The 27202-nt window shown below is 44.5% G+C and overlaps 1 protein-coding gene across 4 annotated transcripts in view; it reads left to right on the forward strand.

Annotated features, from left to right (window-relative positions):
- The window catches only part of LOC137521107 (dimethylaniline monooxygenase [N-oxide-forming] 2-like), a 128104-nt gene that overhangs the window by 54874 nt on the left and 46028 nt on the right, over window positions 1-27202 (forward strand). For 3 of the 4 annotated variants that reach the window (XM_068239907.1, XM_068239909.1, XM_068239908.1), the window contains 2 exons: window positions 1001-1137; window positions 22166-22354. In XM_068239907.1, coding sequence (XP_068096008.1) covers window positions 1001-1137; window positions 22166-22354 — 326 coding nt within the window. Of the gene's footprint in view, window positions 1-1000; window positions 1138-7101; window positions 7143-22165; window positions 22355-27202 lie in introns of those variants that run through there. The other variant, XM_068239910.1, reaches the window with a different exon arrangement.

A 27202-nucleotide genomic window follows, 5' to 3' on the forward strand; every position in this document is an offset into this window, starting at 1 on the left:
AAGATACAAGTTATTACTTACTAAACCTGACACTGAAGCTGACTGTCTGCATTGCACTCTGCCTCTGCAACTTACTTGATTGCTTGAATATGGCTGCGGGAGCTAGTCAGACCATTCCCCACTATGCAGCCACTGCCAGCCAAGCCAGGGTAGACTTCTGCGAGGGACGTTACTGACGTGCTAATTGATGAAGAGGGTGGGTGGGCCGGGCTCAGCAAGCAGACCACATCAAGAAAAGGGGTAGGCCGTGGGCGGGACTCACACGAGAGCCACCAAGCGTCAGCTTACGTGAGTGAGCTGCACGCTTAATAAAAAGTAACAACATGAGCGGCGGCGGCTTGAGAGAGCGGGGGGCAATGCCGCGTTATGTAGCCATGGCAACTGTACACTCTGAGAGAGAGAGAGAGTGTACAGGGACAAATTCTCGCCCGCGCCGCTGCCGCTGAATTAGTAGCCTAGCGGGCGTTAAATTGCAGGGCGGGCGCCAGCCGGCAGACCCTTTCTGAGACTGCGCTCATGATTTTATTAACTGACATGCGCCCAGAGGCCAAAGCCTCGCCAGCCTATGTGTCGGCCCGGCTCTGTTAGGATGCAATGTGATTTCTGCCCTTAAAACGCTGCTTTGCGCCAAATCCAGACTTTTGGCATCTATCTTACTCATCCATGCAAAAACTCAGATGTTAGACCCCTTGAAACATCTTTTCTATCACTTTTGTGGCCAGCATAAATGTTTCTAGTTTTCAGAGTTCGCCTCCCTAATTGAAGTCTATTGCGGTTCGCGAACGTTTGCGGAGGTTTGCGAACCCGGTTTGCGAACCGAAAAATTGGAGGTTCGGGCCATCTCTACTAGTGTCTTTTTGTAAAATTGTATACTGCCATTACATATATGAAGCCTTATACTATACTACTGTTACTAATCATACTTACTGCTACTAATACTAACCATTTAAGAATTATTATCACTAGACATCTACATAAACTGTCACTTTTGGTACTGTAGGAACAATGGCTATGAAGGTAGCTATAATTGGAGCTGGGTGCAGTGGACTTGCTGCTATCAAAATTTGTGTGGAAGATGGGATGGATCCCACATGCTTTGAAAGAAGTGATGACATTGGAGGAATCTGGAGATATACAGTAAGCAATTGTTCTAGCATATCGTAATGAAAACATACACCTTAAAGCACACTCAAGTCTGTTGAAATTATGAAATCCTTATACACCAAAGGCATGTTGCCTGGCCGAGGCTGCACAGCTGTACTGCTAGACTGTAGGCTAGCAAGCGTTCTGTTGCTATGAAGGAAAAATGAGGGCTGATGGAGTGGTTCAGGAGTGTCTTACAGTGGGCAGAGTGAGCAGGCAGAACACTTTTTTGGGCCAGCACATGGCCTAGTTGATCTGCTGGGCTGACCACTGGCCAAGGTGTAAAGGGGCATCTGGGGCCACTGTACACATAGTAGATTCTCTGTGGAGGCAGCTGTTATGGCCTGCCTTGGCTGAGTTTCATCTTCTGTGTGTACACAATGCTTAAAGGTAGCAGAAGAAAAAACACAGAGAGATCCGGGAGCCCAATCTGGTGCAATATGGTTAGTGGATCGGGGTGTAGCAATAAACAGTATAAATTATACTCACAAAATTGGGTTGCAATAAAGGCAACCACTTATGTCCGCAGGTGGGGAAATACCATCCCCACTCGGCCTTTGGGTCCTTAGAAGGTCGTTGCTCCAAAAAAGTGATTTGTAGGTCGAGAGATATTGGCCTGATCTCCCCTTCTATCAAGAGGGGTGTTAACTATTTGAGAACAAGTAGGAGGCGCCCGGGAAAGGATGTACAAGTGTGAATTTAATACTCTATATCAGTGTTTCCCAACCAGTGTGCCGCGGCACACTAGTGTGCCGCGGCATGTTGCCCGGTGTGCCGTACAGGTCTGGCCTCTCGCCAGACCTGTACCTACTTTAGGGTGCAGGAGGGGGGAAGTAGTGCTAGAAGGAGGGGCAGTGGAGGCAGCGGTGGGGAGGGGGGAAATATCCCCCCCCTCCCTCACCTGGGACCCCTCCTTCTGCCTCTCTCCCCCTCCGTTTAGCGGTGGCAAGTGCAGCTCGGCGGCGGGGAGGCATACGGAGAATTACTCACCACTTCCGCGTTCCAAGCACCGGCAACGTCAAGTCGTCACACATCTCCGCCTTCAATGCCGCCCACTGTTCTTCCTGATTAGCGGAAGCACAGTGGGCGGTATTGAAGGCGGAGATGTGTGACGGCATGACGTTGCCGGCGCTTGGAACGCAGAAGTGGTGAGTAATTCTCCGTATGCCTCCCCGCCGCCGAGCCGCACTTGCCACCGCTAAACGGAGGGGGAGAGAGGCAGAAGGAGGGGTCCCAGGTGAGGGAGGGGGGGATATTTCCCCCCTCCCCACCGCTGCCTCCACTGCCCCTCCTTCTAGCGCTGCTTCCCCCATCCTGGGCATCTATACTGGGGGGAACTGTACTAGCTATACTGGGGGCAACTAAACTAGCTATACTGGGGGCAACGAAACTACCTACACTGGGGGCAACTAAACTAGCTATACTGGGGGCAACTATACTAGCTATACTGGGCACTATACTGGGGCACTACCTACCTATACTGGGCACTATGCTAGCTATACTGGGCACTATACTAGCTATCTGGGTACTATACTAGCTATACTGGGCACTTTACTGGCTATACTGGGGCACTACCTATCCATACTGGGACTATACTAGCTATACTGGGGCACTATACTAGCTATACTGGGGCACTATACTGGGGTGACTATACTAACCATACTGGGGCAACTAAACTCCCTATACTGGGGCAACTATGCTAGCTATGTAGCCGCCCCCCCCCCATAGCACGGCACTGTCCACTAGGTCGCGCAAACACCCGCGCCACCGCCCCCCCCCCCCCCCCCCCCGCCGCCGTTCCCCGGAGAAAAATATGGTCAGAAAGTGTTCCCCGGCCCGGAAAAGAGTGGGAACCACTGCTCTATATGACAGTATCCAACCATATTTATAGAAATGGGTTGTCCTACCTTATAGGTGTGGTGCCCGGATACTCGGACCTTCTGTATAACAGGCACTGTTATTGACCTGAGAAAGCGGCTGTGACCCTGAAACACGTTGTCTAGTGCACCATTTAAATAAACCATTGTTACTTGAACTTCCATTTGTCTCTATCCCTAAGGGGACACCTATAAGGTAGGACAACCTATTTTTATAAATATAGTTGGATACTGCCATATAGAGTATTAAATTCACACTTGTACATCCTTTCTCGGGTGCCTCCTACTTGTTCTCAAACAATGCTTAGAGGGACTCTGAATGGGGAAAAAACATACTCACGTAAGGAGAGGGAAGGCTCTGGGTCTTATAGAGCCTCCCCGGTCTCCTCATGGTCCCCGCATTTCCTCGCAGGCTCTCTCGTTAGCAGTTTATGAACCATGGGTTGTAGATTGCCTTCTTCTGGGTTGGTCTGGCTTCGGGAGTCTTCGGAAGCACTGAGGCTTCCGAAGACGGGCCACTCCGTACCGAGCATGTGCAAGCACCCTCTCTCGAGCATTAAAGTGAAAGCGGTACAGTAACAGAGATGCCCATGTTCAGGAGCCTGAGTGCTTCCAAAGACTTTCAAAGTCTCCCCTGGAGGGAGATTCAAACGAAGGAGCCTGCGGGGATCGAGGACACTGTGAGGGGAACGGGAAGGCTCTATAGGACCCAGGGCCTTCCCAATCCTTAGGTAAGTATCTGTTTTTTGTTTTTATTTATGTTACATTCCCTAAATGCCCAGTATAGGTTAGCCAGGTACAGGCTATCAGCCAAAGCAGAGAAAAGACAAAGTTGAGCCTATCACCCAGAGCAGAAGAAAAGTAATAGAACTCAAAATGTTTACTTCCTGTTCTATGAGCCAATCACCAGAAGTGCTCATCATGAGCTCATGATCACATTTAACTTGTGATCTCGAGCCTATTTTTGCGATCACGAGGTCAAAATCGGCATTCATGATCATTCACGATCACGAATGCTGGTTTCGAATGCACTCATGATTGCATCTAAATTCGACTCGTGATTCTGGATTCCAGCCGTAATCACAAGTCAGTAACCCATTAAAAACTCGCCGACTAATAGCAAAGCCGACTCGCGGTTAATAGCAAAGCCCCCTTGCTTGCATGCTTAAAACAGCAAATTTGCAGGGTATGTTGAGAAGAATGGTGGGAACAAGTGAAACATTTTTTCAAAAAGACCTTACAGTCTTTCAGAAAATTGATGTTAAATTTAGAGGAAAAAAGGCGCGATTTAAATACGGTAAATTGACAGTTACAGTATTAACATGTACAGTACAGACCAAAAGTTTGGACACACCTTCTCACTAGCCACTAGCCGCGCAGCTCTCAGCTATAAGTGTATATGAGAGCTAAAAGCATCTTTGAATTTTGGCTCCAAGGCTCCGTATTGGTCTGTTATCAGACCAGATGAGGTTTGGGAGGGGGAACCCACGTCATTTTTTTTTAAATTTCAAAAAATAAACAGATAAAAAATTACATTTATATACATGTTAATACATGTACCTGTCATTTTACCGCATTTAAATAGTGCCATTTTTCCTCTAACTTTAACATCGATATTCTCAAAAACCATGAGGTCTTAACATATCATACAAGTTTGATGGCATGATATGCATGTAAGGGGGCTTTGCTATTAACCGCTAAAGTCGGCAGGAAATCACAAATTTCGGCTCGTGATTCCGGACTCAATGTGGAATTTCGACTAGAAACCTCATTCGAATTGATATTCCGTTTCCAACGCAAAAGGTTTACTTAGTACTCTCTGAGCCTACCATCCAAAGCAGAGGAAAGATACAGTGGGTTGCAAAAGTATTCGGCCCCCTTGAAGTTTTCCACATTTTGTCATATTACTGCCACAAACATGAATCAATTTTATTGGAATTCCACATGAAAGACCAATACAAAGTGGTGTACACGGGAGAAGTGGAACGAAAATCATACATCATTCCAAACATTTTTTACAAATCAATAACTGCAAAGTGGTGTGTGCATAATTATTTAGCCCCCTTTGATCTAAGTGCAGTCAGTTGCCCATAGACATTGCCTGATGAGTGCTAATGACTAAATAGAGTGCACCTGTGTGTAATCTAATGTCAGTACAAATACAGCTGCTCTGTGAGGGTCTCAGAGGTTGTCTAAGAGAATATTGGGAGCAACAACACCGTGAAGTCCAAAGAACACACCAGACAGGTCAGGGATAAAGTTATTCCGAAATTTAAAGCAGGCTTAGGCTACAAAAAGATTTCCAAAGCCTTGAACATCCCAAGGAGCACTGTTCAAGCGATCATTCCGAAATGGAAAGAGTATGGCACAACTGTAAACCTACCAAGACAAGGCCATCCACCTAAACTCACAGGCCGAACAAGGAGAGCGCTGATCAGAAATGCAGTCAAGAGGCCCATGGTGACTCTGGACGAGCTGCAGAGATCTACAGCTCAGGTGGGAGACTCTGTCCATAGGACAACTATTAGTCATGCACTGTACAAAGTTGGCCTTTATTGAAGAGTGGCAAGAAGAAAGGCATTGTTAACAGAAAGCATAAGAAGTCCCGTTTGCAGTTTGCCACAAGCCATGTGGGGGACACAGCAACCATGTGGAAGAAGGTGCTCTGGTCAGATGAGACCAAAATGGAACTTTTTGGCCAAAATGCAAGACGCTATGTGTGGCGGAAAACTAACACTGTACATCACTCTGAACACACCATCACCACTGTCAAATATGGTGGTGGCAGCATCATGCTTGGAGGTGCATCTCTTCAGCAGGGACAGGGAAGCTAGTCAGAGTTGATGGGAAGATGGATGGAGCCAAATACAGGGCAAACTTGGAAGAAAACCTCTTGAAGACTGCAAAAGACTTGTGACTGGGGCGGAGGTTCACCTTCCAGCAGGACAATAACCCTAAACATAAAGCCAGAGCAACAATGGAATGGTTTAAAACAAAACATATCTATGTGTTAGAATGGCCCAGTCAAAGTCTATATCTAAATCTAATCGAGAATCTGTGGCAAGATCTGAAAACTGCTGTTCCCAAACGCTGTCCATCTAATCTGACTGAGGTGGAGCTGTTTTGCAAAGAAGAATGGGCAAGGATTTCAGTCTCTAGATGTGCAAAGCTGGTAGAGACATACCCTAAAAGACTGGCAGCTGTACTTGCAGCAAAAGGTGGTTCTACAAAGTATTGACTCAGGGCCGAATAATTACGCACACCCCACTTTGCAGTTATTTATTTGTAAAAAATGTTTGGAATCATGTATGATTTTAGATCCACTTCTCACGTGTACACCACTTTGTATTGGTCTTTCACATGGCATTCCAATAACATTGATTCATGTTTGTGGCAGTAATGTGACAAAATGTGGAAAACTTCAAGGGGGCCGAATACTTTTGCAACCCACTGTAATTCAGGGAAAGCAAAGACACTTATAAAGAAAGCCAATAGAGATGGCAAAGATCTTTGGAAAGCTATCTTAGATTGGAGAAACACACCAACAGAAGGTAATAGAAGTAGTCCAGTCCAAAGATTTATGTCCAGAAGAACACAAACTCTTCTTCCCACAGCTCAAAAGCTTCTGGTTCCCAAATTGATTGACAGAGTAGTTAAACAACTTGAACTTAAACGCAAAAAAGCAAAATTACATTATGATAAAGGAGCCAAGGAACTCCCTGAGTTGACTATAGGGCAAGCAGCACCACCTTCCTCAGTTGATGGACTGTGGCGGAAATGTACATGTTTACAGCAAGTTGCTCCATGCTCATATGTAGTGAAAGCAGCATGGCTGGATTTCCGCACAGTCCAAATAGGCCCGTGCCTAGGGCGGAAGAAAAGTAGTAAGCGAGCTGGGGCGGCTGTCACATACCGGCAGCAGATCAGCCGTTGTTCGGCAATCAGCTGTCTGCTCCAGCCGCGCTGTTCTCTAGTCTCTCTGCATACACGCAGCATGAGAGCGCCCCTCCCTTCCTCTCCACTCTGATGACGCTGAAGGGAGGAGGGGCTGAGCTCTCTGCTGCTAGCCACACATAGCCAAGCCGGGAGATTCAAGAAGAGAGGAGGAAGACAACTGGCACTGTAAGCATGGAGAGGGCTGCGGGGAGGGAAACAAAGTGCATATCAAGTGTCTCAGCAAATATATTGCTGCTTGCTAACTTTCTGTACTGCACACAGTCACTCAGCCCCTACGGACTACAGAGCGAGTGCCTAGCTGGGAGCTCTCTGTCTCTCTCCCCCTCCTTACAAGCCCGTGACTTGTAGTAAGTGAGGCTGCTGTGTGATTGTGTGGGGGAGCCCAGCAATCACTGCAGCCTTATCTGTCAATAAGATAAGGGAACAGTCAGAGTTGCCTGGCTTTGTGTGCGAAGAGCACACAGGAAGTAATGAGAGCAAAGTCAGGCTGTGCTGTGATGATCATTCAAGTACTGAAGCCTGTGTGACTCTGACAGCAGAAATTATCTTACATCTTTCTGCTCATTGTAGACACAATTCTGCTAGCCTGGTCATAATCTGCAGTGCTTCCTTCCTTTACTCCCAGAATGCTGTATTTCATGCCACCTCAACACTCATCCTGATGCCCTCTCCCATCTCCTGTCACTCTCACTGCTTCCCCCCTTTACCCCCCCCCCTTCCAGTCCTTAAACTTCATACTCTCATCCTATCCGTCCTTCTCCCTTTACATCTCCAAAAGCATCCCACCACTGTGTCATGTAATGCTTTAACCCCTGCTATGGTACCACAGAAGTGCCGGGCAGATGATGGAAAAAATCTGGTTCCAAACGTGGGGTTTGTATAAACAATGGCACCGCCGCTGCCCATGTGAACCAGCTCTAAGTATAATATAGTGCTCATGTCCTCCATACCACATTGCAGAGTAAATGGTCATGTCAATGATTAACCTCAGAGGAGCTCACAATCCCACCATAGTCACAGTATAATGACCTACGTATTTATTTACCTACAAAATTATTGTGTATTTATATAGCATTGGCATCTTCTGCAGCACTTAGTCATGTCACTGACTGTACTCAGAGGAGATCACAATCCAATCTTACCATAGTCATAGTATGTCCTGCTATATTATTATTATTATGTATTTATATAGTAGTGACATCTTCTGCAGCACATTACAGAGTACATAGTCATGTCACTGACTGTCCTCAGAGGAGCTCACAATCTAATCCCTATCACAGTCAGTCTAATGTCCTACCATATTATTATTATGTATTTATATAGCACTGACATCTTCTGCAGCACATTACAGAATACATAGTCATGTCACTGCCTGTCCTCAGGGGAGCTCATAATGTCCTACCATATTATTATTATTATGTATTTATATAGCACTTACATCTCCTGCAGCACATTACAGAGTACATAGTCATGTCACTGACTGTCCTCAGAGGAGCTCACAATCTAATCCCTACCATAGTCATAGTCTAATGTCCTATCATATTATTATTATGTATTTATAGAGCACTGACATCTTCTGCAGCACATTACAGAGTACATAGTCATGTCACTGACTGTCCTCAGAGGAGCTCACACTCTAATCCTACCATAGTCATAGTCTACTGTCCTACCATATTATTATTATGTATTTATATAGCAGTGACATCTCCTGCAGCACATTACAGAGTACATAGTCATGTCACTGACTGTCCTCAGAGGAGATCACACTCTAATCCTACCATAGTCATAGTGTAATGTCCTACCATATTATTATTATGTATTTATATAGCACTGACATCTTCTGCAGCACATTACAGAGTACATAGTCATGTCACTGACTGACCTCAGAGGAGCTCACACTCTAATCCTACCATAGTCATAGTCTAATGTCCTACCATATTATTATTATGTATTTATATAGCAGTGACATCTCCTGCAGCACTGTACAGAGTACATAGTCATGTCACTGACTGTCCTCATAGGAGCTCACACTCTAATCCTACCATAGTGATAGTCTAATGTCCTACCATACTATTATTATTATCTATGCGTACAGCACTGACATCTGCTGCAGCACTATATGCCTAGCCTCACCCTAAATTGACAAATGACCTAACCACCCTCTTTTTTTTTTGTTGTAAATTCCTAACCCTGACCTGATATCCTGATCTATCAGTATCCATACCCCCCACCCCCCTCCATCCTGTAACACTATCCTAATCCTGCCGATGTCATGGGGCAGCTGGTGATAGTGGGCCTAGGGCGGTAAAAAGTACAAATCCGGCCCTGGAAAGCAGACAGACATTTGTACTGAAGAAACAGGAGATTTCTTAGAGCAACAGAGGAGAGAAGTGATGCAAACAATGAGGAACTCTCTCCTACGGACAGAGACAGTCCAGCTGTGAACATACTAGACAATACGTTACTGAATGAATTAGAGATGGTGATTATGCACCTCGTTGCAATTGAACTCGAGTTATCAGAACACCTTTGAAATATAGAGACTACATCCTCCAAGGCTCTAACTTATTTTTTCTTAACACTCCCATTTGGAAAATTGATCGCATTTTGTTGGATTACAAAGAATTATGACAATTTAGTTGTTCTGGAAATCATTTCATTCATTCACAATCACATATTATGATTATCTCATGTTTCCTAATCATTTTATAATTATCTATGTTTTTTTTTTATATCTGTACACTATATTATAAATATTTAAATATGTGTATTGTTTTAAAGTCACGCAATTTTCCTGTACTGTGTTCAGAATCAGATAACAAATAACTGGAACTACTTTACTGATAGTACTATCAGGGGCGTAACTAGAAATCACTGGGCCCCCCTGCGAAACTTTGGAGGGGGCCTTCCCCCCTCCCCCGTGCACAGGTAAACTGAGAACCAATGTTATTCAATTGACTAGTGCACACTTGAATGTGTTTTCCCCATGCAGTTAAGAACAGACAGTAGTAAAGCACTACATGCATTCTCTCTATCAGTTACAATAACTTCTGTGATAAAACATGCATGTGTTCATACTTACAGACACACATGGTGTTCAGAAAACGTATACAGAAAAATGACGAGTGTGCTCCCAGTCTCAGCTTATTACATTCACTCTGTCCACCTCTGATGGTGGCAGAACTGGCTCTGCAGACTTCTCTAGAATCACTACAGTACACAGCACTTGGGGAGGAAAAGAGATGTTGGGGGCTGGGTGATGTAAACAAAAGCCTGCTGCACACTGAATAGGGACTGTCTACAAATCTTTGTTTACAAAACTCTGAATGAATCCTTATCAGTGGCTGAGCAGATGCAGTCATTAGAACAACTGTGCAGAGAGCAGAAAGTTTTTTTTGTCCATATGTTTAGTTGTCGGTCTCTCAGAAAAGGGAGAAGTTCTCACCTCATGGGGCCCCCTGCTGCTTCTGGGCCCCCTGCAGATGCATCCCTTGCAGGGCCTATTGTTATGCCCCTGAGTACTATAGTATACACAAATCCATAGTACAGTACCACACACCTTTGCTTCTTACATTTTTCTTATGATGGGATATGTTTCTTAATTTTGAATTTTTACTATTATTTAACATTTATGTATTATGTTGTATCCCTCATTTTTACTATTTATTTCTTATTTCTTATTTATTTGCAACAATCCATAATTTATACATCCTAGGCTTTTACCCTATATTATTGTATGTATACAGTGAGTATCCATATTTTATGCAAAATGTGTGCAAACCAAAGTATGCAATATAATCTTTGATCACTAGATGGCAACAATAAATCCTATCAGTTAGGGCCCGTTTCCACTTGTGTCGCACGCGTCTCCGAGATGCGCGGCGCCACTTCTGGGACAGCGGGTACGCAGACGAATCCCATCAGCCGTGCCATGCACAGCTATGGGATTCACAGCCTCCCGTACAACCTCAGATTGAAAAGCTGGCCGAATCGCTAGCGCAAGCGATTTGGCCGTCGGCGCTATTACTTCCTATGGCAGAGTTTCCCCGCGTGATTTTCCTGTGGGCAAACTCTGCGGATTTGGTGCGGAAATCACGCAAGTAGAAACGGGCCCTTAGATTTACAATCCTAACATTGTCTAGAAACTGTGTTGTTTTCATTTATATACAGTATTTATTGAATAAATATATTCCTTGTATTAAAAGGTTAATGGTTATAAAACATGAATTGGAAGTATTTTTATACAGCAAAGACACTCCCTGCTGCACAACCGCCCAACCTCGCATCCACTAACACCACTGTGCAGGTGCCCTTATCCTGGGCAATTCCTACCCACACAAACATGTCCACAGCGGACTATTACACTTGTCTGCGCATGTGCGGACTATACGCATCTAATCGGCCGCCTCACGCAAGCGTGCTTTGATCAGGGGGTGCGACGATAAGGTTGCACCGCCCATTTACAACGCGTCACGACCCCTCTCCTTCTCCTCCGCATAGCACCATACATTGCAAGACCCGCTCACGCAGGAGCAGTAATTGAATGTGGTGCGACGATAGGGCTGCACCACCCACCTACACATGTGACAGCCTCCCCCCCCCCCCCGCCCTCCGCACACAGATTGGTTAATGAGACGCACAATTACATATATAAAGTGCTAGTTTATCACAGCCTAGCACACAGGCGCTAGGTGTAATTATGACAGCTGACTGGTAAGTCAATTTAATCTACACAAAGAATTTGAGGTTTGCCAAGGGGTTATGGCCCTGTCGTGCAATTACCCTGTCTTAGCTTCATGAACCAGTGATTTGGTGCGGCCAGTGTGAAATACATACAAAAGAGCAAACATTAAATGGCCTCAAGCTCCGTTTCATCTTCTGTCTGCAAGGACAGACTCCATGCACGCAAACCTAGCTATCATCGAGGGATAATGTGGGCAGGCTCCGGTGGTTTTAATATAATAACTTTCTGCGCAGAAAAAAGTTTTTTAATTATTATTTGTGCATTGGTTCCTCTTGACCTCTGTACGTGTAATAAAGTTATCATTGTTTGAACCAAGATGAAACGGAGCTTGAGGACATTTAATGTTTGCTCTTTTGTAAGTCTATTTAATCTGTTTCTTTCACTTTGGTCTGAACCTTTTATCTGACTATGCATTAGGCTAATATAAACTACAATGGAAAATAAGTGTTATAAAACGCTTAATACATGTGTGTACCTATTCAACCCCCTGCAAATACTTTTTCCCACTATAGTTCACTATCTGCCATGCAGTAGATCCAGCTACTCTCCTTATCCCAAACACACAAACCCCACACTCCATAAACCCCCACTTTCTCCTCCCCCCGATTCCCCCTTCCCCACACACACAGCATTCTTACTACATAGGACCCCTGCCCACACATTGGTTCAGAGAAACCAATCACTTACCACTCTCCTTATTAATATTTTGTTGAATTAACTGTGCTCATCATTATTTTATTGTTGATACGGTCATTGTTCTGATACATCCATGTTGTCTCTGGTTTTCAGTTAAATACTCAATTGTTTACTGCCTGTTGAAGCAGGAATAAACCTGTGAAACGCGTTGCAACACCTTTTTTGAAGTATGTCAATAAATATGTTTTTTTGAAAACTGACAGTTTCATGTCTGCTTTGGGGAGGTAAGTCCACCACTACCTCCACATCAATTTTAGAGTTTTTAGCATATTTTATCCCGTTGGCGCCTCTGTTAATCTTCTTGGATACCTGTGTCCACCCCTGGTGGACGAGTGATATACCCCTATCTTTCCAATCTACAGAGAGCGACATCTTAATCCTGAGTGGGGACAGGTCTTAAATCTCCCCACCTTCATTTACCGTGGTTGCCTAAAGGGTAGGGTTGGTTTGTGAGTATTATTTTACTTACTTTCATTGGCTATCATTCATAAACCTGTTGTCGGTAAAGAGAATCTGTGCGGGAAAACACAGCTGTCTGTGTTTTAGACTTCTGGCTGCTCATTCATAAAAATGTATCCAGTTGCGGTAGCAGTGCGGAGATTCCCCGAACTAGGCTGGCTGTAGGCAGGCGGTAGGCTTGCGGAAGCACAGTAAGCTGCCGAGTTAATACATATCTCCGTGTTCCACTCTACTGCAGCTGCCTGGGAGGTCTGTGTCTCCATTCACTTAACATTGTTATCGCCACATCAGAGGGAGCGGTACTTCCCGACCTCACACCGCTTGCTCTAATCTTTATGAATTAACATTTTGTTACATTTTTTTATGATAATCACCGCACAAGGCTGTGATTTTTCACTCTGCTCGGTAATGTCAGCTTTTCATGCGGAAAGAGCCTTTATGAATGCAGATTTAGCTTCGAGGTCGGAAAAGTCAGCTGTTTTAAGCATTTCCGAATGCGGAAATGCTTTATGAATTATAGCCATCGTCCACCCTTATCCAGTACTTACTACACTATGGCCTCAATTCATAAACAGCAGTGCGATAAAAAAATCTTGTCGGGAAAATACCGCACTCGGTATTTTCCCGGTCTGTGTGCTAATTCATAAAGATTTCCCCAGCTGCCGTTGGAGGTCGGTAAATTACCGCAGCCCAATGAGTGGTAGAGTAGAGCAGTGTCTCGATTCTCTCTTTGCCCTACAGAAATGAATCACACAGACGGTCTCTCTGGCTCTCTCCACTGATGACTCAGACAGATGAGTCACAGTCTTTCCCTGCCTGCAGAAATGACTCACACAGATGGCTCTTTCCACTGATGACTCAGACAGATGAGTCACACAGTCTTTCCCTGCCTGCTCAAATGATTCACACAGAGGGCTCTCTGGCTCTCTCCACTGATGACTCAAACAGACTTCGTCTCTCTGCACTTTTGCATTCATCAGAGCTGTCAGAGCTGTCGGTAACGTGTTAAGACCTCACCAGAGGTGTCGGTAACTACCGCCAGGCTTACCGCTTGTTGAAGGCTTTATGAATTGACATTTGCTGACAATTTACTGCCATGTGTTGTCGGTAACTACAGCCAAGTGGGTAATTTATCTCCCTGGTCGGTAATGTCAGCTTTTCATGCGGTAACAGCCTTTATGAATTGACATTTTGCTAAGTGGTCGGTAAAGTCTGCTGTTTTCAGCATTACCGCATAAGGTAATGCTTTATGAATCGAGGCCTATATTGGGCTCTCGGTATCTCTTCCTTTTGTACATATTGGCTAAAATTCACAAAGCATTACCGCAGGAAACAGCTGCTTTTACTGAACCTTTCGTGAAACGTCAATTCATAAAGGCTGTTACCGCATGGCAAGCTGGTATTACCAAGCAGTAAGGGAAATTACTGTCTTGTGCGTTAAATACGTCAACACATGTCAGTAAATGTAAATTCATAAAGATTACAGCATGGGGTAAATCCCAGTAGCATGTTCGGTATTTACCTCCAGCTCTGATGTGTCAGAAACCAGCTTCAGCATACAAAAATATATGACTGACTGAAGCAGAGAGCCTCCACCACAAAAGGAAGAGCCTCCCCCACCTGCTAGTCCCTCTATTGGCTCTGACATGTTCTCAGGAGGGACGAGTTTCTGTACCTTCCAGGCAGCGTAGGAGAGAGCCAGCACAAAATAGATTGTCCCGGAAGCACTTTAGACAAATAACCCTTTAGGTTCTTGTTTGAAGATGCTGAGCAACAAGTGCTGAATTCATCTTAGCACGGCCTTTGTTACTTCGAAGTTCACCTAAACACAGGCTTTTAAAAAAATGTTAAGAAAGGCTAATAGATTCAGAGGGGACGCCGGTGATGCCTCTTACTATTGTAATGCTATCACTGCACAGAAGAACATCACAGTAACAGAACAAAGACCTTCACCGCAGGTTTTCAGTAAATTACCGGACTTCTACTGCACCTGTGAAAATCTTCGTGAATTGGAAAAAAAAAAGTCTAAAATACAGAATGCGGTATTTTACCAACCTGATTTTTTTTTTCATCAAACAGCCGTTTATGAATTGCCGTTAAGTGTTTATGACCATCATAATTTTCCTTCTTACTATACTGTACTTTGACTCTGTTTGGAGGCAAAAAATAATCAACTTGATGGCTCGCCTTCTCAGTATAACATTTGTATTTTTTTGTATTGTAAATACCTTTTCGTTTGGATGTAAATGCTACAAAGACTTCTGTGCACGTGATGGGCAAACTCTCCTTGACAGACTCCTGAGGGCAATGAAATACAAACCATGCACTCTGAAGTTCAAGAAGCTTAAAGGGGTTCTTTCGCGAAAAAAGTAGGCAGTTAAAAAATGTGACAGATGACAGGTTTTGGACCAGTCCATCTTTTTAAGGGGGATTCTCAGGGCTTTCTTTGTTTTCAACAGCATTTCCTGAACAACAGTTGCAAAATCTAACTGACATAATAGTGTGCAAGTGATTAGGGAGGCCGGCTGGTATCTTGCTATTTTGGCAGTTAAACTGCTGTTCAAGAAATGCTGTTGAAAACAAAGAAAGCCCTGAGAATCCCCCTTAAAGGATACCCCAACTGAAATGTGACATAATGAGATAGACATGTGTATGTACAATGCCTAGCACACAGATAACTGTGCGGTGTTCCTTTTTTTCTTTCTCTGCCTGAAAGAGTTAAATATCAGGTATGTAAGTGGCTGACTCAGTCCTGACTCAAACAGGAAGTGACTACAATGTGACCCTCACTGATAAGAAATTCCCCTTTTTTACCTCTTTCTTGCTCTCAGAAGCCATTTTCTGCTAGGAAAGTGTTTTATAGTTGGAATTTCTTATCAGTGAGGGTCACACTGTAGTCACTTCCTGTCTGAGTCAGGACTGAGTCAGCCACTTGCATACCTTATATTTAACTCTTTCAGGCAGAAAAATAAAAAAAAGGAACACAGCATAGGTATCTGTGTGCTAGGCACTGTACATACACATGTCTATCTCATTATGTCACATTTCAGTTGGGGTATCCTTTAAAAAGATGGACTGGTCCAAAACCTGTCATCTGTCACATTTTTTAACTGCCTACTTTTTTCGTGAAAGAACCCCTTTAAGAAGTTCAGCACTCTTGCCCTCCACTTGTAGGGAATGTAATAAACACTGCAAAGATGTAATCAGACTTGTGAGACTGGAAGCAAAAAAGTGACTAGTGATATAAAGTCAAATCCCAAAAAGTTTTACAAATATATAAACTCTAAAAGAACGAAGGAAGAGAATATAGGACTTTTACAAGATCAGATGGGAAACTTGATTGTGGAGGACCGAGTTAAAGAGGAGCTGTTAGGTATAAGGTCTCAGAGAAAATAAACACATATATCAGTAGCTAAAGATTGGCTGTACTTACATTACATATGCATTTCACTGTCCACGTTTGGATTTCACAGAATTTGTATATAGTATATGCAGAGATAGATGCTCCTGACAGCTCATGGCAGGCTCCATGTTTTTCTGTCAAATGTGTCGTCATGTCCTGCCTGCTTCCTGATCACAGAAAAGCTGGTACTAAATAACACAGTGTGCAGTGAATATTAATGAGCCATGTGGCTAGGAACAATAGCTGGCTCCTGCAGTGTACTCTGCCCGGAGATTTATCAGTGCTACGCGCTGGACTGATTACAAGCTGCTGTAACGTCTCATTAGCAGCCGAGGGGAGGGCCCCAGAATACTTTGCAGTATAGTATGCGGCTTGCGTCCTGCTTAGGTCTAACAGTTTGCTGATAAGCACACATCAAAGGTAACTGAGATTTTTATCTTCACTAATGTCTTTTGGGCTTCCTTCTAAACTGTTTAACACAGGAGAATAGAGGTTTAAATTAGCTTCTGCAGCCTGACAGTTACTCTTTAAAGCGGAAATTTTAAATGCTTGCTCTGCTTCTGTCTTTACCAAGGTGATGCCTTTAGCTCATAGTAAGGCCTTGGGTTGTTCCCACTCTACCTCATTCAGAATGAATTGCCTAACACAGGAAGTTGTGCAAGCATGATTATGATAGGCTAATGGAAAGAGGAGCGCTCCATAGTGTATTACCATAAAAAATGCTTTAATACGCAAGGAATAAAATTGTACTTACAAGATGTACAAAAGATATACGCATGTAAGCGGGCAGGTCATCCGCTAACTCCCCTCCTGCGGACAGATCGTACGCTTCTGTGGCCAGCAGTGCGCGCTCCGATGTGACCGTTGCTCGTCTCGCTGGGGGGTGGGCGGAGCCTAGACTTGGCGTGCCTGTAGCGTCATTACGCGTTTCGGCGCTCTGCGCCTTCCTCAGATGACGTCACAGGCTCTGGCACGCCCCATTTATACACAGCCGTGGCTGGGAGAAGCCACGGGTGCTGTATAGGGTCTTTTTAAGTATATAACAGCGGATTTATATCAATACGAAGTTGGGGGGGTGTGGGCGGAAGTTACAGCAAATTATAAGTTAGCCCTTTGCGCACAATCTCTCCGCAGAAGTTTACACTTGACCATTGATACATCCATTGACAGATAGTTAAATAAATACAAGATTAATGACTGTTGGAAATTCATAAAAAATCCCTAAAAAATATATATATAAAAATATAAGAAGCATCAATACAAATATAGATAAAAAATACCCATTCAAATGAGATTTAAACAAATAAAACTACCAAAAATCATTCTTTGAAAGAACACTGGCTGCAAAGGTGAATTCTCCGCAGCCTGTGAAGTTCAAATTGGATTAACCACAGCAACTGAACTATGACCTTAACAACATGACATCTTTTTTATATATATGTACGCACACTTTCAAAGCTTCTAGCACACAATTATAAAAACAGTCTTGAAACTATGGACTGATCTATTTAGAATTTTGGCTGCATGCTTATTAGAAAGGTTGTACACTATTTACAGAAGAATTGACATTCGTTCTGCACGTATATACCATGTTTTGGTGTTAGTCTCAAAACCAAATGTCTGATGGACACCCCCTCCTTATAGCGGTTTCAAGGTAAATGTGGACAGTCATTGAAGATGGGTTAGTATAGGACTATAGTGTGTTTCGGATATGAACCAAAACATAGCATTATGGTTAGTATTATAATTCTAACGCATGCTCCTATTCTAAATAGATAAGTACTCACCGCCCCTTACTATACGGATGGTATAGACGACTATGGCAAACTAGGGTGTCACTGAAATGAAAAGGTGGAAGAAAATTAATAAGACATAGAGTTGACAAAACAATACTACATCATAAGAAGGTAGAAACTTCCAAACCCTCATTAAGACCATTTGGAAACAATGCATTCATCCTAAAAATCCAAAATGTTTCTCTTTCACATAGTTTTTTATACCTTTCACCAGCTTGTAAGCTTTTTGGAATACATTCCAAACCTAGAATCTTCAAGGAGTCTACACTGCCATCATGATTATTATTAAAATGACGGGGGACAGTATGTTTATCGCTCCTATTCTGGAATGTATTCCAAAAAGCTTACAAGCTGGTGAAAGGTATAAAAAACTATGTGAAAGAGAAACATTTTGGATTTTTAGGATGAATGCATTGTTTCCAAATGGTCTTAATGAGGGTTTGGAAGTTTCTACCTTCTTATGATGTAGTATTGTTTTGTCAACTCTATGTCTTATTAATTTTCTTCCACCTTTTCATTTCAGTGACACCCTAGTTTGCCATAGTCGTCTATACCATCCGTATAGTAAGGGGCGGTGAGTACTTATCTATTTAGAATAGGAGCATGCGTTAGAATTATAATACTAACCATAATGCTATGTTTTGGTTCATATCCGAAACACACTATAGTCCTATACTAACCCATCTTCAATGACTGTCCACATTTACCTTGAAACCGCTATAAGGAGGGGGTGTCCATCAGACATTTGGTTTTGAGACTAACACCAAAACATGGTATATACGTGCAGAACGAATGTCAATTCTTCTGTAAATAGTGTACAACCTTTCTAATAAGCATGCAGCCAAAATTCTGAATAGATCAGTCCATAGTTTCAAGACTGTTTTTATAATTGTGTGCTAGAAGCTTTGAAAGTGTGCGTACATATATATAAAAAAGATGTCATGTTGTTAAGGTCATAGTTCAGTTGCTGTGGTTAATCCAATTTGAACTTCACAGGCTGCGGAGAATTCACCTTTGCAGCCAGTGTTCTTTCAAAGAATGATTTTTGGTAGTTTTATTTGTTTAAATCTCATTTGAATGGGTATTTTTTATCTATATTTGTATTGATGCTTCTTATATTTTTATATATATATTTTTTAGGGATTTTTTATGAATTTCCAACAGTCATTAATCTTGTATTTATTTAACTATCTGTCAATGGATGTATCAATGGTCAAGTGTAAACTTCTGCGGAGAGATTGTGCGCAAAGGGCTAACTTATAATTTGCTGTAACTTCCGCCCACACTCCCCCAACTTCGTATTGATATAAATCCGCTGTTATATACTTAAAAAGACCCTATACAGCACCCGTGGCTTCTCCCAGCCACGGCTGTGTATAAATGGGGCGTGCCAGAGCCTGTGACGTCATCTGAGGAAGGCGCAGAGCGCCGAAACGCGTAATGACGCTACAGGCACGCCAAGTCTAGGCTCCGCCCACCCCCCAGCGAGACGAGCAACGGTCACATCGGAGCGCGCACTGCTGGCCACAGAAGCGTACGATCTGTCCGCAGGAGGGGAGTTAGCGGATGACCTGCCCGCTTACATGCGTATATCTTTTGTACATCTTGTAAGTACAATTTTATTCCTTGCGTATTAAAGCATTTTTTATGGTAATACACTATGGAGCGCTCCTCTTTCCATTAGTATTCTGCATCACCCAAATCTAAGGAGCTGAGCCGTGTATCTACCACTTGCATCATAAAGGAGTCTGTGCCCTGGAACTCTGACTGACAGCGCAAAAGCACACAAGTCTTCGTTATGATTATGATAGGCACCTGGCCCAGAAGGTATCCACTCGGATCCATCTGAAAATGGCGCCTGCGAATAATAGCGCACGGTGTTGCCGCTAATCCGTTTGTCACTTATCGCTATTTAACGTTAAAGAGAGTCTGAAGCGAGAATAGATCTCGCTTCAGACCTTATATATAGCAGGGGCACTTGTGCCCCTGCTAAACCGCCGCTATCCCACGGCTTAACGGGGGTCCCTGTCCCCCCAAATCCCCTCCGTAATGCGGGGGAGCGCTTCCGCATTGGGGCAGGGCTAGCCGCCTCAGCCCTGCCCCACGCGCGTCTGTCAGACGCTTATCTCCGCCTCACCCCCGCCCCTCTCAGTCTTCCTTCACTGAGAGGGGCGGGGGAGAGGCGGCGATGCACGTCTGATAGACGCGACTGGAGGCAGGGCTGCAGCCGTTAGCCCTGCCTCCAGGAAGGGAAATTCTACGACCAACCTAGCGACCAACTTTTGCGGGGGGTGGGTTGGGGGTGAAGGGACCCCCGTTTAGCCGCGGGATAGCAGCGTTTTAGCAGGGGCACACGTGCCCCTGCTATATATGAGAGCTGAAGCGAGATTTAGTCTCGCTTCAGTGTCTCTTTAAAGCCTTATCGTTGTTTAGCTCTGTTTATTTTATTGAAAATTAGCGTTAACGCAGAACCCTCTCTGTACCTATCCCTGACCCCTAGACCCCCCTGGTGGTGCCTAACCCTAACCACCCCCCTGGTGGTGCCTAACCCTAAGCACCCCCTGGAGGTGTCTAACCCTAAGCACCCCCTGGAGGTGCCTAACCCTAAGCCCCCCCCCTGGTGGTGCCTAACCCTAACCACCCCCCTGGAGGTGCCGAACCCTAAGCACCTCCCTGGTGGTGCCTAACCCTAAATCTCCCCTGGTGGTGCCTAACCCTAACCTTGACAGTGTTTCATTAAATCCATTCACCATTTTGCCATTTGCAGTTTTGCTTATGTAGGACGCTATTGATAAATAACGTTATTGTGCACAATAACATCTGCTGTTTGGCATATGAACGGCGCTATTGATAAATAACGTTACTGTGTGCCATTTTTCTTCTTTTTTCCCTGTGCGCCATTATTATGCAGTACTAACGACAAATAGCGATAAGCATATCTTTTTAATGCGGCGCCATTTTTATGCATGGGCGCTGTGCGCCATTATTCACTGATCTTATCCACTCATGGGTATTAAAGGAGTTGAGTTCAGGTATCAATAAGCCACTTTATCTTATTTTCAGTGATTCTCTTTCAAGTGGGTCAGTTCCTGATGACTGGTGTACAGCTAATGTTTTCTCCTTATTCAAGAAGGTGGAAAAAAAACAAAAAAAAACAAACAGGAAACTATAGATCTGTAAGCTGAACATCAGGTGTGTGTAAAGTGTTTGAAGGTATCCTAAGGGATGCTATTCAAAATTATGCAGCTCAGAATAATCTTATTTCAGTTCGACATGGTTTTCCTAAAGACTGGTCCGGTCTCACTAACATGCTCAGCTTTTATGAAGTGAATAAAAATGTAGATCTTAGGAAAGCTATAAATGTAGTGTACTAGGACTTGCAAAGGCTTTTGACACTGTTCCCCAAAATAGCCTAGTGCAGAAGCCGAGGATACAGGGACTATGAGAAAATGTGTGTATGTATATAGATAACTGGTTATGGGATAGAAGGCAAGGATTGGTGGTAAATGGAACATACTCAAAATGGCAAACTGTTAGCAGTAGTGTACAGCAGGAGTCAGTACTCTCACCAATTCTTTTCAATTTATTTATCAATGATTTTGAAGACAGAATAAAGAGTAATGTATCTATCTCCTGTGGAAGCCCCAGGATCTCCGCAAGGCTCTCATAGCCAGGAGCTGTGCAGGCACAGAACGCTCCCAGCCGGACTGCACCTGCACCAACTGGCCCCAACTTGCGGAGATACTGGTGTTTTTACCAGAGTATCTAGGTGGTAGAGGAGGACGGCGAGGGACAGATTAGCCTGAAGGGGGCTGGTGGAAGCCCCAGATATGTATATACTTTTTTCTTTGTAGTGATCTCAGGAACTGAGTCAGAAGAATTCTTATTAGCCGAAAGTTTAATTTTATTTACCGTTCCTCAAAGTTAGCCAATAAATGGTATCATCCTGATTCAAAACTTATTGTCATCTGCTTTAAAAATAGTTTTATGACTTTGATCAGGGGATAGGGGACATAGCTGACAATTGTTATTTTAGATATTATGATAAACAAATTTGCAACATTGTAATAAAATCCCATTTGTTTTATAGGAAACTGTAGAAGAGGGAAGAGGCAGTATCTACCAATCTATCTTCACTAATACCTCCAAAGAAATGATGTGCTACAGTGACTTTCCAATGCCAGAGGACTTCCCTGTATATCTAAATCATTCTAAGATGTTAGAGTACCTCTACCTATATGCTGAGCATTTCAAACTAAAGAAATATATTCAGTTTCAGGTAAAGTGAAACCCATACATGGCCCAGCTCTTGCAAGACATGATCTTTGGCAGTAATTTTCCATCTGTGGTAACTGAAAAATGTTTAACCTCCCCGGCGTTCTATTGAGATCGCCAGGGAGGCTGCGGGAGGGTTTTTTTTTAATTAAAAAAAAAATATTTCAGGCAGCCAACTGAAAGTTGGCTGCATGAAAGCCCACTAGAGGGCGCTCCGGAGGCGTTCTTCCGATCGCCTCCGGCGCCCAGAATAAACAAGGAAGGCCGCAATGAGCGGCCTTCCTTGTTTTGCTTAGATCGTCGCCATAGCGACGAACGGAGTGACGTCATGGACGTCAGCCGACGTCCTGACGTCAGCCGCCTCCGATCCAGCCCTTAGCGCTGGCCGGAACTTTTTGTTCCGTCTACGCTGGGCTCAGGCGGCTGGGGGGACCCTTTTTCGCCGCTGCTCGCGGCGGATCGCCGCAGAGCGGCGGCGATCAGGCAGCACACACGGCTGGCAAAGTGCCGGCTGCGTGTGCTGCTTTTTATTTGAAGAAAATCGGCCCAGCAGGGCCTGAGCGGCAGCCTCCGGCGGTGATGGACGAGCTGAGCTCGTCCATACCGCTCAGGAGGTTAAAGGACCTCTGTCATGAAAATCTTAAAATTTAAAATGTATGTAAACATATACAATTAAGAAGTACATTTCTTCCAGAGTAAAATGAGCCATAAATTACTTTTCTCCTATGTTGCTGTCACTTACAGTAGGTCATAGAAATCTGACATAACTGACAGGTTTTGGACTAGCCCATCTCCTCCTGGGGGGTTCACAGGGATTTCTTTATTGTCAAAATGCACTTAGTGAATGGCAGTTGCTCCGTTCAACTGCCAAAAACGTGTACGGTGAGCACGGAGGCTGGTCAGCACCTTTGTATAAATCTTTTTCAGGGAGTGTCTTTATAAAGAATAAAGAACATGCTGAAAATCCCCTATGGAGAGATGGACTAGCCCAAAACCTGTCAGTAATGTCAGATTTCTACTACTTACTGTAAATGCCAACAACATACGAGAGAAGTAATTTATGGCTCATTTTACTCAGGAAGAAGCATACCTCTTATTTGTATGTGTTTTAAATCTTAAGATTTTCACAACAGTTCCTCTATAAGGATGGTTTGAAGTAAACTAGTCTGAAGGCCAATAACAGAGCATATAATATAGATTACTTTAAAGAGAAACTCCAACCAAGAATTGAACTTTTTCCCAATCAGTAGCTGATACCCCATTTTACATGAGAAAGACAATGATTTTCACAAACAGACCATCAGGGGGCGCTGTGTGACTGATTTTGTGCTGAAACCCCTCCCACAAGAGGCTCTGAATACCGCGGTACTGCTGGCAAACTGCCACAATGTAACAATGTTCAGAGACAGGAAATAGCTGTTATTAGCTGTCTAACAGACAGAGCAGCTAGAAACAGCTAAATAACCTGCCCACAGTAACAATGTCACCATGTAATACATGTCAGAATGTGAATCTGGGAGAGGAAAGATTTTACAATGAGCAAACACTGACTAAATCATTTATACATAATTATGGTAAAAAATGAAGCACTTTTTTTACTACATTATTTTCACTGGAGTTCCTCTTTAAAGTGACCGTAGGTCACTGGCAGTTAGGTTGTACACAATATTATTAACCCTGAACATTTGCAGCACTGGCTGGTTTTACTAGTAAGGCTCTGTTGGGCCACCTTGTATCCTGGTGTTTTGTGATGTCCAAATAGTTCGACCATCGGATCTGTTCAAGGCGAACAATGGCCGTTCGCCAGCTTGCATTGAACACAAGAACTCACGCGTTCGCGTCCGCCCCATAGTTACCCATGTAGCCATTTTTGACCCTTCACCCTGCAGTCAGATGGGGAGGATGGCCAATCCGAGCTGATCACCACCCCCCTTCCTTATAAATGCCAGGTACCGTTGGCCATTTCACTTTCTGTGTTAGTCAAGGTAGGGAGAGGAGCTGCTGCTGCTGATACAGAGAAAGTGTAGATAGGGGCTGTATATTGTATATAATTGTGTGTAGCTGCTTGCAAAGTGCTCTGTGCATCAGTTAGGGGCCATCAATAGTCCTTTTTTGGACTGATTCCTCAGTACAGTGTACTGTGAAGTTGCTCATAGAGGGCTTGATTTATCAGGGCTTTAGCAGCGCAGCTTAATGAGAGGAGCACAAGATCAGCGCACACTATGCTGCGGTAGTGCAGTGTAGCGTGCGCTGCTAACTTACACATGCGCCTTGTAACTAACGGCCGCTCCACTGAACCCGCACTGAGCCCCAGCGGATCCAGTGGCTTTCTAGGACGTGATCACGGTGCTTTAATTGGCCCATTAGGCTACCTGTTACTAGACAGGCAGCCGATTTGGCCAATCTATATGCAGGGATCAAGTCCTGTGCCAAGAGCCGAGGGAAGAGCTGCATGTGTGTAGGAACATCTACACTCAGAAGGCACCTGGAGTTCCATTACAGTGTCCTCTGGCATGAAGCCATTAAGTCAAGAATCACTGAAAGCGCAAATAAGCCACCCTCTGCCTCCTTCTCTCCATCGTTCCCACTCCCGGTTGTCCTCCTCTCTGCCTTTCAGCATGTCTGCTTCAGGTTCATCTGTGCACAGTGAAAGGTCCATTCCAGTAATGTTGGAGAAAGAAAAAAATGTTGCCGCCAAGTAACCCCCTTGTCCAACGTCTGACTGCTGGCTTGTTGGAACTACTAGCCCGCCTGCTGTTACCACACCAGCTGGTTGAAACAGAGGCTTTTAAGAAATTTGTTGGACTTGCTGTGCGGCAGTGGAAGGTACCGGGAAAAAAATATATTTCGGTCACAGGAATACTGGAGCTGGACTGGCATGTGCTAGGTAGAGAGGGCCCGAACTGTTCACCGGCAAACGGGAACCGGCGAACTTCCGTGATTCGTGATCGTGGAGAACCTCAAACTTTTTCGGAAGTTCGATTCGCCCCTATACTACATCATTAGGGTCAACTTTGACCCTCTGCATCACAGTCAGCAGGCACATTATAGCCAATCAGGCTAAACTCCCTCCTGGAGGCCCCCCCCCCCTTATAAAAGGCAGGCAGCGTCAGGCATTTCACTCACTCGTGTGCCTGCAGTAATTAGAGAAGGGAGAGCTGTTGCAGAGAGAGATATAGGGAAAGCTTAGTTAGGCTCTTGTAGGCTTGTTAGCTTGCTCCTTGCTGATTTTTATTGCTAAAAAAGCACCCCTCAACAGCTCTTTTAAGAGCTAATCTTGTTCTAGTGCTTTTTTTTTTTTTTTGTGGCTCACTTGCATTATTTACAGCCTTGTCAGTCAGTCGCAGATGGCCTTTGGCCCCTTGGTGGTAATTCCTACTGTGCCACTGCCAGGCCCAGCACATTCAGTGACTACCTGTGTGTGTGACAGGCAGCTGCACATTTGTAATCCCAATCACTGCACCTGTTCACTGTTCAGTGCACCTACCTACCTACCTACCTACCTACCTACGTGAGCGCACGCATTGTTAATACCACCAGTCATTGCACCTGTTCACGGTACCTGTGTGTGTGTGTGTGACAGATTCACATTTGTAATACCAATCAATGCATACCCACATGTTCAGTGCACCTACCTACCTACGTGAGCGCACGCAGTTTTATCTACCACCACCAGTCGCTGCACCTGTTCACGGTACCTGTGTGTGTGACAGCTGCACATTTGTAATACCAGTCACTGCATACCTGTTCACTGCACCTGTGTGACCGCACGCTGTTTTATATACCAGTCCGTGCATACCTGTTAACTGCACCTGTGTAACTGCACATTGTCATACCAGCAGTCACTGCAACCTGTCCACTGCACCTGTGTAACCGTACATTGTATTAGTCAAGTCAATGCATACCTTTCACTTCATCCCCCCCAATATGGACAAAACAAAAGGCAGAGCCAGGCCACCTGGCAGTATTGTTTGAGGTTGCGCTGTCATGATTTTGTGTGGCCCTCAACCAAAGTACAGTGTTCAGAAGAAGGCATGTGCCATCAACCCCAATATTGTCAGGACATAGTTGACTATTTAACGCAGAACACCTCATCTTTCTCAGCTTCCGCATGGAAGCGCGACATGTCTTCCTCCTCCTGCTCTGATTCTGGCACCCCACTTAACACTCCGTCTGCAGCCATCACCAAAGTGCCATCATCACAGGGCTCAGCGGTGTGGAATTTTTTTGTGTGTGTCTGCCTCAGATGAGAGCAATGCCATCTGTACTCTCTGCCACAGAAAATTGAGCCGTGGAAAGGCCAAGACCCGCGTAGGGACAACTACCTTACGAAGGAACATGATTACAAAGCACAAACTGCAATGGGATGACCACCTGAGGAACAGCAGCACACAAAAGCAAAGCCACACCGCAGAGTTAGATACCAGGCCGCAATTATCTCTCAAAAAGGCGATACCTAAACTGTACTGTGATGTTGAAAGGCAAGTGGTGACATCTCTGGCACACAGCGTTTGGTCAAGGGTCCATCTGACCATGGATGCCTGGTCTGCAAAGCACGCTCAGGCCTGCCCGAAGACTAAGTCAGTCCCCACACACAGCATCTCTGCCTGCATGCCGTGTGACTGCCAGCCCCAAGACTAAGTCAGTCCCCACACAGCATCTCTGCCTGCAGGCCGCTTGACTGCCTTCTCCGCCACCACCAACAGGGTCCAGGACTCCAGGCGGATTCCTGAATTTTTAAGGCCGCTGCTAGCAGCGGCCGCTATAATAATTTTTCTGGTGTATGTACATGCCTGCCTAATTTTTCTGGCTGCACTGCAGCTGCAACAACAAGACAAAAGGCACGTGTCAA

The sequence above is a fragment of the Hyperolius riggenbachi genome, chromosome 6, assembly GCF_040937935.1.
Source record: "Hyperolius riggenbachi isolate aHypRig1 chromosome 6, aHypRig1.pri, whole genome shotgun sequence".
NCBI classification, from domain to species: domain Eukaryota; kingdom Metazoa; phylum Chordata; class Amphibia; order Anura; family Hyperoliidae; genus Hyperolius; species Hyperolius riggenbachi.